At 38.1% G+C, this 18632-nt stretch overlaps 1 protein-coding gene across 21 annotated transcripts in view; it reads left to right on the top strand.

Annotated features, from left to right (window-relative positions):
• The window catches only part of ROBO2 (roundabout guidance receptor 2), a 621912-nt gene that overhangs the window by 527923 nt on the left and 75357 nt on the right, over positions 1-18632 (top strand). For all 21 annotated transcript variants that reach the window (XM_089773474.1, XM_089773465.1, XM_089773469.1 and 18 more), the window contains 3 exons: positions 5955-6186; positions 11758-11882; positions 13803-13974. In XM_089773474.1, coding sequence (XP_089629600.1) covers positions 5955-6186; positions 11758-11882; positions 13803-13974 — 529 coding nt within the window. The remainder of the gene's footprint in view (positions 1-5954; positions 6187-11757; positions 11883-13802; positions 13975-18632) is intronic.

Here is an 18632-nt window from a genome sequence, read left to right as displayed (position 1 = left end):
ATTTCCAGAAATAATAATTCCATGTGATTGTGATATGTGTGTCAAAAGATGTCTGAAATTGAGTACTCGAAAGTTAGGAAATGGCAGTATTGAGGTTATCTTTGAAACTTACTTGGCAGTCTTTAATTACAGTCTTTAATTATATGGTCACATAATATTTTTGCACAGGACCCCTGCTTCATTCAGTGAATGGGTAGTTGTTCAATATTTCTTTTTATCTTCTTTATTCAAAGTATGGACCCAGGCTTTATTTAATGCACGTCATCCAAGTCCTGCACTGAATACAAAAGTATTAATTTCCTCTGGGTGCTGCTACAGTGCTCTCACCATAGTATCTGAGTGCTTCACAAACATTAATTAATTTATTTTCACAACATGCGTATGAGATTAGATAGTATCGCTATCTCCATTATATAGACGGGGAACTGAGACACGAAAGGTATTAAAGCTAAAATTATCAAAAATATTCACTAACTTTGGATGCTCAACTTGAAGCAGGAGCCCCTTGGAGCATAGCAGAGGTGCTGGGGAGAGGAGCAAAGAGCAGGCTGGAGGAGCACAGAGGCAGCAGAAGCACTCGGTGGAGCATGGAATTCCCCGGTAGCAGCGGGGCTGCTTGGTTGAGTGTGAAGCCCGCTGGGTGGCAGCAGAGCCACTGGGAAGAAAGCAGAGTCCCCAGCCACCCACAGGAACACAGAGCCCTGGGCTGCAGTGAAGCTCCTATGGGGAGAGTGGAGCTCTGGACTTTAGTGGGAGTCTCTGGCCACTGCATGGAGAGTGGAGCCCCGGGCTGCAGCAAAGGTGCAGGGGGGAAAGTAGAGCTCTCCCCTTCCCCCATGTTGTGGGGAGAGCAGAGCTCTGGGTGGCAGTGGGGCTGACTGGGAAAAAGCAGAGCCCTCATGGTAATGACCTCCCCTGGTCTGGCCATTTCCCTGGTTGGGGGCCAGTCAGGTCCCAAGGGTGCTGGATCAGGGAGATACAACCTGTAATAGATCAGGCTTCTGCTGCTGATATGAGCAAGCTAAAGAACTTCCATCATGTTGAGAGAGTTACTTGAGATGTACTCTGTGTGATACATGAATGCACTGCTGGCTATAGCCATTACCAGCTCAAGTGAGGTATGTTATAAGTGGTGTCACCTAGTGGCAGTATGTTATAATAGAATTTGAGCATTCCATTACAGAGGATACATTTCTAAATGTCTGGAAATGATGAGCAAACACTGCTGTCTGAAAGAATTTGTATATGTAGGTGAAACACATGATGGAAATGTTACACAATTCTGAACAATATATCTATGATTTTGCTGACAACAATCCTATGTAGTTTTTATTTTTCGCTTCATTTTTCTTTGTAATGGTATCACGTATCTTAGAGCTCAGCTGAGCTGTTGGAAAATGGATTCAACAAAAGAATTGAGATTTCAGAAAGTTTCATCTCATTCTTTGTGTGCAAGTGAAACATGTTTCTGCATTTTTTCTTTGATATTGTTTTTGTTTTTAGGTCAAGCTAGTTGTTTTATTTTGATAAATTCAGAACATTTTATTTCAATTTTGACCATTTGTAATTTAGATTTTTTTAAATGTAAAATGAAACAAAAATTTGTTTCAAAACAAACAGTTGAAACTATCTGTTCTAAAAATGGTAAAATGGGGATTTTTTTTACCCTCCCTCACCCCCAAAATGAAATTTTGTCAAAATTGATAACGTTTCATAAAAAAAATGATTGTCAGATGACATTTTGCAACACAAAACTGTTTTGAACCACAAAAAGATGAGATTTCTAATGCAGCACCTTCCTTCTGTTACATCGCTTCAAGAATGCAGCTTAATTCCCCTGCCCTGGTCCACTCTTCATTCATACTCTTCCCATTTCTCCTCTTCTCTTCCATAAGATTGTTTTCTCTCTCAGCCAAGAGCTGTCCCTATAATGCCTTTTATTCTCTCTCCAACCCCTTCAATAGAGTGTTAGAAAGCTGGTTCTCATGATGTTAGACAGGTGGATAAACCAGCTGACTGTTTCTAATTCATCTCACTGTCCCTCACTCCTCTGCTTTCATTCGCACACTGTGAACAGCATAAGACACGGACTCACACAGAGCATGGTAGCTGGGATGCAAGGAACTGAGAGAGGGAGCCAGCTGGCTACCCATCCCGTAGTTATGCACAGTAAACTCATGTATTTCAAAGTGACAGAGTTAAGTAATTATGAGCAACCCTTTAAATATTAGGTGTATCTCACTGCAAACTTAAGGAGTAGTTGTCTTTGAGTGATCTCATACAGACTGGGTCCCTGAATGCAGTCCTCATGGATATTCTGGCTGGATTGGTGAATTTCCAAATTTATGGTGAGTTCTTACTGTTGAACTTGGCACACATTGAGAGTACGGTAGCTGTGACCAGACTCACAAGTTATTTTGCCTAGATGGAGAATTACTATTGGCATCACCATAAGTAGTAACTTATTCAGGATATTCTGGGAGGAGAATTTACATACAAAAGAGTGTTCTGCAAAATGTCTTTCAACTGCGGCTTAGTGGGCCTGTCCCCAGGAAACTGGAATTACAGAGTTTAAGTGATGAATTTCTGTGCCATATTTCTGACGACTGAGTAGCCAAATAGTACAATGTGCTGGGTTTAGAATCCATACAGCATTTGGTGGTAATGTGCATAGATCTGGAAAAGTTAGATTCCTGTTCAATAGAAATATATCTGTGACTACTGATAACAGTGCAAAGAGTGTCACTAGTGCATTTAACTGGTCCTAATAGTAGGTAAAACAAATGTGTTAGTTCCCTACAAAATCTGTTTATTGCCGACTCTGATTGATGTCACAGCTATTTCCTCTACTAAATAGTCATCCTAACATAAAAATCAGTTGTGCCTTTTAAGGCACCACATAATATCGGGCAGTCTAGAGCAGCAGCCCACTAGCAATTAATCTCTGGTACCAGAATATATGCCCCCTGAGGGCATTTACACACTCTCATTTGAGGAATAAAGGTGCCCAGAAATCCACTTCCTGTCCAGCTCTTGTGGGGTAGATAACATTGCTATCTGTGCTAGCCAGGAGTAATCTTTGGCTATATCCTGTATAGGACAAGAGAAGGAAAGTTTCTTCTTGTGTACTCTGTGATCCTCCTTGTGTGGCCCAAATACATGACATTAACAATAGCACAGGAGTGAGTCTGGTGGCAGTGTAAAAGTACACGCCACAAGTGAAATAGTGACACTATACATGGTGCTTTATTAGTTGTACTGTTGGGAGTGTTATAAAGTGATTAGCAAGGTCTTTTGCTCTCAATATTTAGTAGTATAGAGAATGCTAGCAATACCTCTCACTTCAGAATGGAAGATATTTAATGGCTTAAGTCTGGTGATCTAAGTGACAGTTTCATTATATGCAGCTTTATGAACCTTTTGGTTCATTAGTAGATGTATTCTTAATGGGTGCATATATGCACATACCAATGAATTTAGTTTGTGTAACAAAGACAAATATACACGTATTTTATATACAGTCTATCAATTTTAGCATACTTTTCCCCTTTTGACAGCTCTTTCCACCCATCAGTTCTTAAAGATTCAACAACAAAATCAAGTCAAGTTACACTGTATTTTTTTAACTGTAAAGAGAAATCTAAGTTAAAATTAGCTTTAGATAATTAAACTATACTATAGTTTAGATGAAGATGATGTATTTTAAAGTATGTAAAGGAGTTAATATTGTGTTTTGTAGAAAATGTGAGGTTCATAAAGTCTTTACATCTGTAAAACATTTAATTAATGAAAGTCAAACATGGATAAAAACAATTTACCCTGATTTACAGACTCCCTTCATCTGGAAACAGCTGCTTAATGTTCTTCTTAAAAACACAGCTTGATTCTTTCAGTATTAACAAGCTATTATTGTGAGTTATGTCCCTCTTTCAGTGCATAAATTCACTTAAAGTGAATGTAGGGAAGTTTATAAAATGCAAGCTTAATGTTGTTGTAACATATGTTGCAAGGTTTTTAACAGTGACAGTTTTGATTAAACACATTTCTGCTTTGCTCTTGTAAATTAAGATTTCTTCTTCTTGTTTGCTCTATTTTTTAATATTATAAGAACTTGATTTGCACTGAAGAACTTCATGACTAGTAAGTGAGGGTATAGTAAAAGTAGTGGAAGTCAGAAGATCTTGGTTTGTATCTTCAGTCTTAGACCTACTTACTCTTGACATAGTACAAACAAGTATAGCTCTAATTCTGGAAAATCTTTGATGAGTTAGCAAGCTGTCAAGAAGATGAAGGAAATTGTTCTTGTCAAAACTCAGCTATAAGACTGGAGTTAACAACCCAGCCAGTTATATGTCCAAACTGACACACAGAGCGTGCTACTTGTATTATTTCCTTTGGCTCTTGGCTTGACATCTGCAGTCTGCAGCAGTGAAAATATTCTTTTAGCATGAAACATTTTTGACTGTTGGAGATTAAACTACACATTTGTGCAAATGTTACTAGCAAACGTATTTGTTATGTTATCTTTTTTCCCAGATAAAAATGCTTACAGCCACTCCAGGATAATACATTTAGAACTATCATTCAATTGCAATAATGTGTATTGTTTTGAAAGTCAGGGCAGAATTGTAATATTTCTGTACACAACCCCAAACTTCAATTCTGTGTGCACGGCAACAAGTTAAATACAAACAACAACAACATTCCATTTTCATCTGATTTGTAACCTCAGAATGCAAGTAGACTGGCTAGTCTAGGAACACAGGAAACAACACATTTCCTTAGTCATTGTTTTTTCTTCATCGGTGTATATTTATTTTACTTTTCTGAACATCTCATGAAAAGACCTGGTGTAAGCCAATTAATGGACTAACTAAATGCATTTGCAAATCTCAGAGGGGAAGCTATGTTAGTCTTTATCTGCAAAAAACAATGAGTAGTCCTGTGGCACTGTAAAGGCTAAGGGTATGTTCATACTAGCCCCCTAGTTTGAACTAGGGTGTCTAATATAGGCCTTCAAACTTGCAAATGAAGCCCGGGATTTAAATATCCCGGTCTTCATTTGCATGTTCCCAGGCGGGTGCCATTTTTAAATCCCCTTAGGTTGATCTGACTGCGCTACACGCGGCAGTCAGAAGTTAATCCAAACTAAATCTTTAGTTTGGATTAACTGTTACTCCTCCTGCAATGAGGTGTAATAGTTAATCCAAACTAAGGACTTAGTTTGGATTAACTTCTGACTGCCGCGTGTAGCCGTGGGCAGTCAGTTGGAACTAAGGGGATTTAAAAATGGCGCCCACCTGGTAACATGCAAATGAAGCCCGGGATATTTAAATCCCAGGCTTCATTTGCAAGTTTGAATGCCTACATTAGCCACCCTAGTTCGACATTCCCTAACAGATTTATTTGGGCTTAAGCTTTCGTGGGTAAAACCCACTTCATCAGGTGCATTCCTTCCCCTCCCCCCCCCCCCCCCAAAAAAAAAGAAGAGGTCAAATAAACCTCTTAGTCTTTAAGGACTACTCATTGCAAAATCATACAATACATCTCCAAAGCTTTGTACTTTTCAGAAAATATTTTTCCTTTCTTTCTAATACTTCAGCATATCAGCAGCCAAGTTAGTTTTAATTGCTTTACATGCAATACTCATTATGCCAAATTGCTAGAAAATTATCTGTTTATGATTTTTGTTATTTGTTTTATGCTTTGAGATGTAGGTGGGTGTATCATTATATTTAATGGGAAAAAAGTAAAGAGAACAATGAAAACAATGAATGATCCTAATTCACATGAAGTTTTAATTTTAGATTTAGAGGAAATCAGTACACAGGCAACTGACTGGTTTGCTGTTTGCCATAAGCATCTGAATACTGTAGACTTTATTATTGGTTTTATTATTGGATTATCGTGTTCTTTAAAATGTGTATTAATGTGCCAATTAATACCATTTCCAGGTTGACCGCCAATCCCAGTTTATTCAGGGCTATCGAGTCATGTATCGCCAAACATCAGGCCTGCCTTCTCCTATGGCATGGCAGAATTTGGATGTCAAAGTCCCTACTGAGCGCAGTGCTGTCCTAGTCAACTTGAAAAAAGGGGTTACTTATGAAATTAAAGTTCGACCCTATTTCAATGAATTCCAAGGAATGGATAGTGAATCGAAGTCTGCCCGTACCACTGAAGAAGGTTAGTAAAATTGTCAAAAAGAAGTAACTGACTTCTCCTATTGTCTCAATGGGAAATCATTGTGTTCACTATGAAGACTATGCACATTTGTTTTAGCTTCCAAAGGTCTATACATAATGCGCTGAAGATTTCTGTTTGTTGCATGAAAAGCTGATATTAGAATTTCACTTAACAATCTATTTGGTATAGTGTTATGGGGTCTGCAATTGCCACTCATTTGCCTCTCTTCTCCCGAAGATTATCTTGCTTTTCTTCTGCATGTGCAGCAAGCAATTATGGGTTTCTGACACATGATCTGCCACAGTATTTCCTTTAAAAGACCCATGCTGCTGGTGCAACAGATCCCGGGCCATGGTTTGCAAGTAGAAAAATCTTTTGCAGATGACTGAGTAATGATAGGCATTCTTTCCTGACTGGGAAATAACATAGATGGATGGCATGGCTAAGAGAAAATGATGGGTAAAAGAGTCCAAATTCTGCCTTTAATTAGAGTGCAGAAATACCAAGACAAGCCCTAGTAGCACACCATCTCTGAAGCAGTCCTTTCTGGTGCTTTATGCAATGAAATTTGTTGTCTGTTACTTTGTGACAGGAAAATATCCTTAAAACACACAGCAGAACATGTGTACAATACAGAAGTAGCACCCATGTTTTAACACTGTTAAGAAGAATCAGCTTTCTGTAGCAGCTTGCTGTACAGCATGCAGCATAGATGTATTGTTCTGCATAGAAGGATGATTTTAGATTTGGCTGGAGTGTAATAATGGGAGAAACTACCATGACCTTGACCTAACCCCCAAATGTTTAGAAAATCTCGTTTATCTCATAATCCCTATTGCCATAGTATCTGAGTCATCATGGCATCTTTTTGGGTGGTTTTATGGCCAAACTACATGACTGTATGTTCTCTTCTTGGTGCTGCCATAGACTTTCTTTGACGCTTGGGGGGCTTGAAATGTAGGCCAAGATTGTCAAAATGGGCATGTGTTTTTTTCAGATGATGTCTGCAATCTTTCTGTGCCTGTGTTGTTTTTAACCATTCAGGTATGAGGTCTAAATGATCTCCATTGCTCAGAGGGTGTGGTGGGGAAGTTAGTTCAATAATCATTGCGCTGTGTTTTGAGATCCTGGGATGGAACATGTTGCCCCATAATTATTATTATTACTCTTATGATATTTTTCACCTTTAAAATGTTGTTGTTGCTTAATTAGCCAACAGTTAAGTAAACAAACCTATGATCAGTGCTGTGAATTGGTAGTGCCTGTTACTGTTTGCAGATGGAGAAACTGAGGATTCTGTAACTTGCTTGCTTGAGATGAAATCATACAGGGAATCATTGGCCAGGGCATGTTGAGAATTTGGGAATGCCTGACACTCATTACTTTGATTAGAAAATAAAACCTAAATTGTTTAGTAAAGGTTAGCTTCTCTGTAATACAAACAAAGCTTGTTTAAAAAAAAAAGATTTTTAAAAAAGAACATAGGAAAAGCTTGCCAGGTTGAAATTGCTTTGCTAGAATTTAAGTGTGGGATTTTTCTCTCCCTCACTAGAAGATTTTCTTCTTGTCCATTCTAAATTGATTTTTGTTGTTTATTTAGTTCATCTAAGTGTCTTCTGCTAAAGTTAAATTAAGAATTGCTAAAAAAGAGAAAAGGCTTTGTGTCTCTAGTCTATTTCTGAAAAGTATTTCAGGAGTGACATTTTCATTTGTAACCCTCATCTCCCAGCAGAAACTGTCAGGTAATTTCCTACTTTAAAGGCCACTTTTTCTTCTGAAATAACTTTCTACACAGTAAAGATTTGTAGAACTTTCCCTGCCTACAGATGTGTTAAAGTCACAGTACATGTATATATTAGCCTAACCTTCAGCCACTGTGTTCACTAGTGTTGTCTTCGGTAAAACAAATAGTTATTACTTGTCAAAGGTCAACCACTCTAAAGATTCCTCGCCCCCTTTGTATTTAACTGATTTTTTCCCTATCAAAGCACTAATAAATAACATAAGCTTCCATGAGTTAATAAGTAAGTCTATTTCAATATCCATTTCCTTTGATTCTTCCAATTATCTGTTCATACTTTAGTTAAGATAGTTCCAGACAAATTTCTTGTGAATATGGTTTACTTCTTATTCGAGACATAAAAAGAATAAGATTATTTTTAAAGGTATCACAGTTGTGGCATTGATGTCTCATTCTATTCTGAAAATGAGACTTTTCCGACATGACTTTTGAAAAAGTCAGTTATATTATCTGTACATAAACAATTTGGAAGAGTGCTATGCAACATCAAAATATATAGGGTTGGCAAAGGCAGTTTATTACCAGAAAAAAGTGTCAGCTTTTTTACTGGATTTAATTTTACATAGAATGTTATTTCTGAGGCCTACCTCCAAAAATCAATTTCACCACAGTTAGTCTTTTCCTCTAGATCAGACATTTGTTACAATTCAGTATCCATTTATCTCTTACCTTTTTGGCCTTGTGAAAGTAACAAATGGAATTCTGTTTGGTTGCGTCTGGAAAAGATGAGCAGTGATTCGGGTTCTTTCATATCTGTAGGAAGAAGCTGAGCACTGGAATAATTGACCTGTCAAGAATCAGGCAAGGTGTTCTCCACAAGCCAGCAGCAAGGGAAATGAGAAAACGGTTTTAAAAATGTTATTTTTCAGTGTGGTCTACTTAATAACTACAGCACTGTCAAACAAGTTGTTTAATTTATATCATGGTGCCAGCTTACAGAGCAATATTATCATGTCATAGATAAAGAAGTCAGGGTTGCTTACACATGCAGAGAGGGAGAGAGAGAGAGAGAGAGAGAAAGAGAGAGAGGGAGAGAAATAATTAACAATGGATAATGTAGTTGATATTTTTTTCTTTTTTTGTTGTTCACAAATTATCCAAAGAAACTGCCCGTGAGGGTTGTTGTTTTTTTTTTCAAATTTATTGACTTATTTGAAATTCCTCATGGAATAATTGAGGTGATTTATACTCGGTCCGTGTGTTGTTCATGACCTGTTCATTGCAAATGTGTAATAATCTAAATTTGAGCACTCTTGTTTAGTATTCGTTGGTCACCATTTTCATAAGGTGTGTGTACACTTGCTGTTTCGATTATTTTCTGATGCTTAGAATCAGGCATCTGGTTCCATTTGTTAATTTCAATTTCACTTTCCATTAATATTATCCTGTATCTTCTTAAAAGTCTATATTACCATTAACATTCATTTCAGTTAATTCACTAGAATGTTCATAAAATATAAATTCAAAGAAGATATGAATATGGTTGAAGTGAAGGTTTTTCTAAAAAATCAAAATGAATATTTTTCAAAAATACCTTGCGGTATTTCTCCAGTTCTCTATCTCCACGTGTTTGAATAGTATATATATGTGATGTATTATCTTTCCTTATGCCTTGTGTATTTTTGTATGAAAATGAACAGTATACACTTTAAAGAGGGAAGTGAAGCTATTATAGTCAAGAGAGCAAAGAGGATGAGCAGTATTATTATTGTTATTATAATTATTATTTTATTATAATATTAAATTGGGTATGCGCAAGGATGTTCCTGGACCACAGAGCCCAGGACCAGGGAAGTCTGGTGGCAGGGCAGGAGTTCCATAGGGGGTACCAGCAACTTAGCTGGGAGCCCAGTATGGGTTGGGGGGAGGGAGAATGGGCAGCACTGTGGGAAGACAGCCACAGCTTTGGAGCTCCAGCCCCAGTGACATCTAGGGAGCTCTGGCCTCAGCCACAGAGCTCCAGCCCTCTGCCACCGATGGCCCTCTGCTTCCCACAGCTTCCCTTGGCTGCAAAACGGTGAACCAGACCCAGTAGGAGCCATGAGGTTCTGTGGCTGCAGAGCCAGTAAATAAACTGGAGCTGCAAGTTAGCAGGTTTCTCAGAGTAGATCCATGGACTCCTTTGAGAAACACTGCTCTAGCAATAATCACGCATTGAGAAGTCCATCAGATCCTGGAATGTCTTTGAGGATGGATGGATGGATGAAACCAGACATTATAATTATTGCACAGGTTTCTGTGTGCATGACTAATTTTAACTTTACATATTGCTTTAATAAAACCTGTAGTATGGACAAGATTACTACAGATTGGACCTCTCTGGTTCTGCACCTAATCGGTTCCAAACGAGGGGATTTGCTGGACAATAGGAGGTCCCCTGCTACCACTTCCCCAGACCACCTTCTCTCTCTGTTGCTGTGCTGCTGCGGCCCCAGCAGCCTGGACTGCCCCGGCTCCAGCCCCGCTATTGAGGCTGCTGCAACTGCCACAACCTCAGCCTTGCTATTGGGGTTGCTATGACTGCCTCTTCCCTGGCACTGCTATTGGAGCTGCCATGGCCTTTGCTGTACTACCAGAGCTCTGGTCCCCCGTCCCAGCCCCAACCTAGCCCTCTTGCTACTGGGACTCCCAGCCATGATTCCCTGGTCTAGGAGCACTCATGGCCCTGCCGGACCACGGATGTTGGCAGATGACAAACTCCCAGTTTTGGGAGGTCCAAACTGTACTGGTATTTTTGTCTGGGGTCACTGTCCTTGGACTTTGTGTATTCTTAGAGCCTCCACATTAAAAAAAAAAAAGCACCAGTGGCCCAAAGGCTGTTTTCACTTTGTGAGCCTGAAAATATAGTAAGCGGAGCTGAGCTTATGGTGGTATATTACATCAGTAAATTCACTTTAAGCAAAATAAAAAAGCTATATAGAGAAACAGAAGAAAGACAGGGGCATGGCCTGGATGAACATGGCTCTGAGAAAAAGCCTAGACAGAGCTTTTTGAGCTGAGTGCTGTCAGAAAGAGACATGGAAATGTGAGCAAAGAAACTGTCATTTGTCTGATTGATTCCTGCGCTGTTCTGGGAAAAGTCTGAGCACTTATATTCTTTGTAAATAAACAGGATTGCTTCAGATAAATATCTGACTCCATCGCTAGTTTCTCCCCCCAACTAGGACATCCCACAAGACCCCAACATTTTGGCTAATCTCTCAGACAAAAAGGGTAACAATGTATATGATCATTTCTCTGGCAATATGAGTGAGATTAAGCCCTCTGTGCTTTAGCTCTTTGACTGGACAAACATTAGAACATCTTACATTTAAATACCTTGGGAATATGTGTCTTTAAAAATATTCCCTTCTATACATCACCTGTCAATAATAGATCATGCAGGGATAGTGGGATCAGAACAGTGTTTAGTGTTTAGTTAGCAGATTTTATTTGTGTGTGCACTGCAGTCCAACCGTGTATATAAGAAAATGAATATGAGTCTGCAAATAATTCTAATGTAAACCTGAGACTTTCTAATATAAATAAATAAATAATACATATATAGTGATTTGCATTGCTTCTGTGTTGCCGCAACCACAGCATTTTCATTCAGTGCTGTGCTTCTCTTCAGCAAGGCATTTTTCATAATTGCCATTGCCCAGCAATGTATGCATCTTCAAGCTTGTGGGAATGCAAATTGCACAGATTCCCTGCCAGTTTAAGCAAAATTAATGATCCAGCAACAGAACTAATGTCTTTCTTCTGTTTGTTCCTTCTACCCGGTGTAGCTCCAAGTGCCCCGCCACAATCCGTTACTGTTCTGACAGTTGGAAACCACAACAGCACAAGCATCAGCATTTCCTGGGACCCTCCTCCCCCAGATCACCAAAATGGAATCATCCAGGAGTATAAGGTACAACTGATATATAGTGGAAGGGACGAGAATGAAAGCAAGTAGTGTGGCTGAATTATAGGACATCTTATTTTTGGGGGGGATTTAGATTTTAACATAATTAAATACATATCTGTATGATAACAAGCAGAGAGGCCTGAGCACTTCTACCTTTTTTTCTTCAGTTAAGCTGACTGAGCATTATGTTAGAAATAAAACTGACTTGTGTGGAGAATGACCGTCTTGTACAAGGCACCACTCAAGGCTCACGGTGAATCAGCCAAGCTCCTATCCTAGAGGTGCAGTGGCCTGACAGAGAAGCTGGCAGTGGGGCAGCCAGAGCTACTCCTGCCATGCAACAATGCTGACTCAAACACTTCAGTATAAAAATTGCAGGGTGTGACCCTGAGAACACAAGTTACATTTGTAATCAAATGCAAATCTTCTTCAATAGTTCTTCAAAGGCATTAATGGAGAGAACTGTAGACCACAAGCAACCTCCCTAGAGAACGTGTTGAACATCACTAGTGTAGCGAATACTTCCTATGTCAGTGTTCCTCAGTGGGCTCTTGGTATACTTTGTTTGTCTTTTGTCCCCTATCATTGATGTACCGTTTGCAAGGTGTCCTCCTCAGAGGCCGTATCAGTCAATGGTCAATCCCATGCTCTGACCACTTAAGCCTACGTAAATGTTTACAGCATGGATATGTCAGAAAATGACATCCAATGGGCTTCTTCTGAAATCCTTCCCATTTCAGTAAATAAAAGCCCAGCAGCATCTTTTAAAAATAGGTATCTTATTTAGGTGATATTTTTCATATTAAGTAATAAAATATCTCAGCATTTTTCTACAATTTAAGTTACACATGCAGCTTAGAATTTTATTTCTTCCTTCATTTATACCGACAATGATTTCAGAATGTTACTTCTGCTTACTCGTCTGCTGAGCCGAATAAGGCCTGTGATAATCCAGCTCTTTGTCAGCAACTGCATGTTGTTTTCAACCAGCAGCAACTTCCTTTGGTACAGTAATTACATACATGCATATATGGGGTTTTATGTATTGGTTCCCTTGAGTGGAATTAGAGTGGTAGTTAATGCATTCTTTAATATTATAGTAATAGTCTGCACAGATCCCGTCAACTTAAAAAGAGTCCCTGAACATTTCAATGCTAAAATGTCTCAGGAAATGCTCATGAATAAATATAAGAGAGAATGGCAAAAATGCCTGGAAATAATATACCATTCGTGCCACAAAGTGCTGGTTTGGAATATGGCATATATAAGCTTAATTAAAGAACATTCTTTGTGTTCGTTGAATTACAGGGTAAAATAAATTGGACCCCAAAATCTAGTTTCCGGATCAATTTCAGTTATGACAGCAACAATGTAGCATAATATAGCATTTTAGAAATGTAACACACCCTTTTTCTGCCAGGCTGTGTCCAGACTCAGGGTTTTTTTCGAAAAAAGTAGCCTTTTTTCGAAAAAACTTCACCTGGGTCTAGACTGAAGCCACGTTCTTTCAAAATTAAATTGAAAGAACGCGGCTTTTCTTTCAACAGCGGTAAACCTCATTTCACAAGGAAGAACATCTTTTTTTGAAAGTGCTCTTTCGAAAAAAAGGAGTTCTTGAATGCCAACAGGGCTTTTTCGAAAGAGAGCATCCAGACTGGGTGCTTTCTTTCGAAAAAGCGGCTTGCTTTTTCGAAAGTACTGCTTGCAGTCTAGACGCTCTTTTTCGAAAGAGGCTTTTTCGAAAGATACTGGCTGGGCAATGCACAGAACTGCTTCCTCCACCCCCTGCAGGGGTCTGAATCATGGGTGTTCTCAGATAAGGGACACCCAGGTTAGGGAAGTTCAGGGTATAAAGTGTTTGTACAACATTGTTTCAAGCATGGTTATTTTCATATTGTTTTATTTCTTCAATCCATCCCTCAGATCTGGTGCCTCGGTAATGAGACTCGATTTCACATCAACAAAACCGTAGATGCAGCCATTCGCTCTGTAGTGATAGGTGGCTTATACCCTGGTATTCAATATCGAGTAGAAGTTGCAGCAAGTACTAGTGCAGGTGTTGGAGTAAAAAGTGAACCACAACCCATAATAATTGGTAAGTGATTGTCTACTCTGTTTTATTTTACCTGTTTAGTAATTCAGCAAAGCATTCATAAATCACTTCTTGAAAGCATAAAAATCCAGTGGAGAAAAAAACAAAGGTGCAATTCAATTTGAGATGTCTAGTTAACTTTAAATGTACCACTACCTACCAACACTGCTTCCTCCTCTTCTGTCCAGTTCTCACAGTTAATAAGATGAAATAGTTCTTCCTCTCCTGAAACATATTAAAAAACATAGATTATCCTGCACAGCTGATTTAATATTTTATTATGAATTTACCGCTCCTGCAAGTTGACAGATTTATGGAAACTAGCAACCAATGCTTTCTTATCCTGCTTGTAATATTGCCTGATTTGAACTGCTGTTGCCCAAGGCACTGTTGAAAGTTGGTTTTCTGAGCATTTGAAGTTTAGTAATTCTCAGCTGTCCCATGCAGATGGGCTTTCTTGTGCCAGTGAAGAAGTGGCCTCTAGACCAAATAAAGAGGAAATCTGGTATTGTAATCTTTTCCCTTTGAAACTACTGTTTCTTATTAGTGGTTTTCATGCTCAGTTAATTTCATGACCTAAGGGAAACCTAGAACTTTATCTTTCTGAGATTCTTCTAAAATATAAATTGGGGACAAGGTAGGAAACCTTGCTCAACAGAATTGAATTGAGCCTTATTTGTTGTAGAGCTTCATTAAACTGCTTAGAATATAAGAATTTGTTTATTAATTTGATCTATTTAAGCCATGACTTCAGGCCATCCATTAATGTTGCTTTAGAAACGTGGTTTTTGTAAAAGAGTATTTGGATAAGGTTATATTATCTCCTCTCCTATTTCTTATCTGTGCCATTAGGACTCTTGGCAGAGACAGGAGGACAAAGTGAACAATGTATCTAAAGCAACGTTTCAGACTCAGAATGTTCATTTGAATTGGGGAGAAATTTACCCTTCACAGAAAAGCTAGCATGAGACTTATTTGCAGTTAATGACATTTATATTACAAATGCATCCATTCAAATTAAGGCAATGCAGAAGTTTAGATTTTTTTATTATATTTCTTTTTTGTGGGGCAAGTCTAAAAAGGGAGATTAAGATAGATCCACCATTAGGGAGAGTCTATTAATTGAAATTTCACAGGAATATGTATGACAGAAAAGGCAAATATAAATCTTCCAAGACTTTGAAAATAATGAACTCAGCTATTACAAAAACCTTGGAAAGGCTACTAATTATGTATTCAGGGCCCCTCTTTAAATGATCCCTCCAGAGAGATAGATCTTTCACTTTGAATTCATTAATTTTGAACAACCTGGTTTTTTGGTGAAGTATCTCTGAAAGTACTGCTTTAAGGGTTAATCCTGCAAGGTGCATAACACCAATATTGCCAATATTGCATTTAAGGACATATTTAACTTGAAACATGGGAGTAGTTCCATTTACTCACTTACTTGCTTCAAGTGAAATGTGCACTAATGTGCTTTGCTGGATCGGAGTAGAGAGCTTAGTACCTTGTAGAACTGAGCCCTCAGTCGTTCCCTGATTCTTGAAAAACTGGTTGATATACACCAGAGTTAGATGTGGTAAGTTATGTTTCTGTATTTATGATGTGGAGGTGGAAAAGACATGAGAATGTAAGCGCATTATAAACTGGAAAAAAGCCAGTTGCAACTTAGAGACTTTTCATTTATTCATTGTTATACTCATGATGTCATTTAATTCTTTCTTTAATGATCCCAGGATATGTACCTCAACAATCTTGTCTGGTAGCACTTACTGCATATGTAAAGAGGAGAAGTCAATAATAAGGTCTTTTTCTGTTTTGATTTTGATTTCCTTTTTCACTTACATTTTCCCTTTTGTATTCACAAAGCAAAATACAGTTACTAGCAGTGACATTATCTGCATATCACTTTTCTTTTCTTTAAACATCATCTTTTTTCTATTGTTTATAGACCATATTGCTATTGCTTTTGAAGAGATTACAGATTTAGTTGGTAAAGATAATAGTGTTGATGTAATATATTTAGATTTCCCTAAGATATGACATAGTGCCACACAATATTTTGTTGAAGAAACTAGAACAATACAAAACAGTTACGTAAATAGACTTACAGGGTAACTTAATATCTGTTGTCAAATATGTTAAGGACTGTTATAAAGAGAATGATGATCAGTCTATATCTACTGAAGGTAAGTCAAAAAGGAATCAGCTTAATCTGTAACAAATGTGATTTATCCTAGATATCAGAAAAGACTTTCTAATCATAAGGATAGTTAACCTCAGGAATAGGCTTCTAAAAGTAGTTGTGGTAACCCTATTGCTGAAAGTTTTTAAGTTTTTAAGAACCGGGTAGACAAACACCTGTCAGAGATGGTCTACTTGGTCTTGCCTCAGTGCAGAGACTAGATGACCTTTGGCGATTCTATAGTTTATGCCCCTGGGAACTGCTCAAGTGAATAAAGTTACTCACAAACATGTGTTTACATGATAAAATTTTGATTACCTGCGGGAGGGACCATAATGTGACTTTAAAAAAATTATGTGCACAACTGTGGTGCAGTATAAATACCACAAGTGATATCTTACCTTGCTACTCTAATGGCCATACCCCGATATCTATAATGATTTTGTCTTCCCTTAATACATTAAAATACTTTCTTACCGATTTTAGATGCTATCTTTAAATTATATTTTTTGTTAGGTCTAATACAAAGGAACAGTTATGAACAGTGTTCCCTCTAAATTGTGTGGCAGCACAGCTTCACAGGTGATTAATCCGCTCTGCCCAGTCAGAGGCTCAGGGCTCTGTGCATGGAGCTGACTAACTGGCCAAAGCTGAATAATCACCTGTGAAGTTGCCGCGCAACTTAGAGGGAACACTGGTTATTAATTGTGTTCTTTCCATTAATTGTACATGTTTTCCAGCTTTGCAAAGCTGAGAGAGACAGAGAGAGAGAGAGAAAAAAAAATCAAACTAATTATTTATAGAGAAAATTATAATTTTGCTTAGCAGTATTAAGGATGCTAGAGAATTAAATGGAGTTGGATTATAAGAAAAAATACATTAAAAATAATACTGGCTAATAATATAGTTATCTCAGTAATCAAGTAATCATTTAGCATGTTCATACTTACATTTTATAGTTGGTATAATAATAGGAAGAACAGCTGCAAACTTTCACAGTAATAGGTACAATTGAATCTGATGTGTCTAATTAATTTTTGGTCCAGCAAATTAGTTTTGTTCTTCATTACTCTCCAATGGGAGGAAGACATATTTCATTATATTTTTGTCTGCAAGAACAATGGAGCGTTACAGGTCACACACATCTCTCGTATGTGTTCTAATTAGTAGAACTGACAGCATTGTTATAGAAAACCTGCAGTATACAAAATAGTACCTTGATATCTTGGATGACATATATATTATTTTTGATTAAATATCATCTACAGAAATACAAAATTAATGTAATTTATCCCCCAAATGCCTTACGATTACACTAATTTTGTTTTACGTCAGTAGGAAACATGCATCTGTGTTCATTTGCTTTTCAGCTACTGAAATCACAAAGCATATGTTATTTTGACATTTAAATGAATTATTACTTTTGCACATGTAATTGCTAAGCACCGAAGGGTAGAACAAACATCCAGGCTGCTAGCTTAGAAAGTAAGTTGACCTAATTTGGAGACAGATTGCATCTTTTTCTGGAAGAGGCACTGGGAGGAGACAAAGTCATCAGAAAGCTCCTCTAAGGTTCTCCTTGCAGAGATGTTTGTGCATTCACTATTTATGGAGGATCTGTTTCTGACCTCATTGTGAAGTTAATGTGTCCAGTTTAGGAACTAACGTTTCTATAAAGAAATGAAATTCCTTTCTGTAACCTTTCTGCCAGATGGCGTCAGCAGCAACAAGGGCTGTATTCAGATGCAAGGATCCCTCTTAACATTACAAAACAGAACTGGCTCAATCCCCTACCCAGAAATATGGGAAAAGAAATCATCATGGCTTGGTGCCTCTCAGAGGCAGTATTTCTTCACTTGCCAGCAAGTTGTTTGTGTATAGCAAAAAGAATTTGTATATTAGAAGAAGAGGGAATACAGCAGTAATTTGGAAAAACACCCCAGTGATGATTCAAAAGTAGGCAAGCCATAAATAAAATACTTGCCCCAAGTTGTTGTGACTGGTAGTTCTTCGTGGTATGAAAATCTCAAGGGATGAATGTCCCTTAGAGACACCACTCCTGTTTCCCTTTGTCTGAGGTCAGCAGAATTCAGTGTTGTGATCAGATGAGTTCATCTCTTGCTAGGAGGGTTGGAGGGAAGGTTGATTTTGAATATGTTTCTGCCTGCTCACTGTCCTCATGATCATGGCTATTGCCTCTCCTTACGCCCATTTGCTGCAATTCTGTGTTCTGAAGTTCTTCCTTCTGACCCAGTCCTCCTGCTTTTAGTGCTTTCACCAGGTAGCAGAGAGCCTCACTGGTATGGTCTCTTCTATGCCATCTTTCGCAGCAGCACTGTCCCCTCACCAAATATAAGGCTCAGTCCTTTAGATCAGCTCATTAACAATTTCCACTCTATTGATCACTTGTAAGATCGAGGATTCTGTGTGGAGTCTAATCAGTCCTTTCTTTAAACACAGGAGAGTAAAGATAAAA

Source organism: Pelodiscus sinensis, chromosome 1 (genome assembly GCF_052426305.1).
Source record: "Pelodiscus sinensis isolate ZL-2025 chromosome 1, ASM5242630v1, whole genome shotgun sequence".
Taxonomy (NCBI): Eukaryota; Metazoa; Chordata; order Testudines; family Trionychidae; genus Pelodiscus; species Pelodiscus sinensis.
Note: the sequence above shows the minus strand (reverse complement) of the source record. Positions and strands in the feature narration are given on the sequence as shown.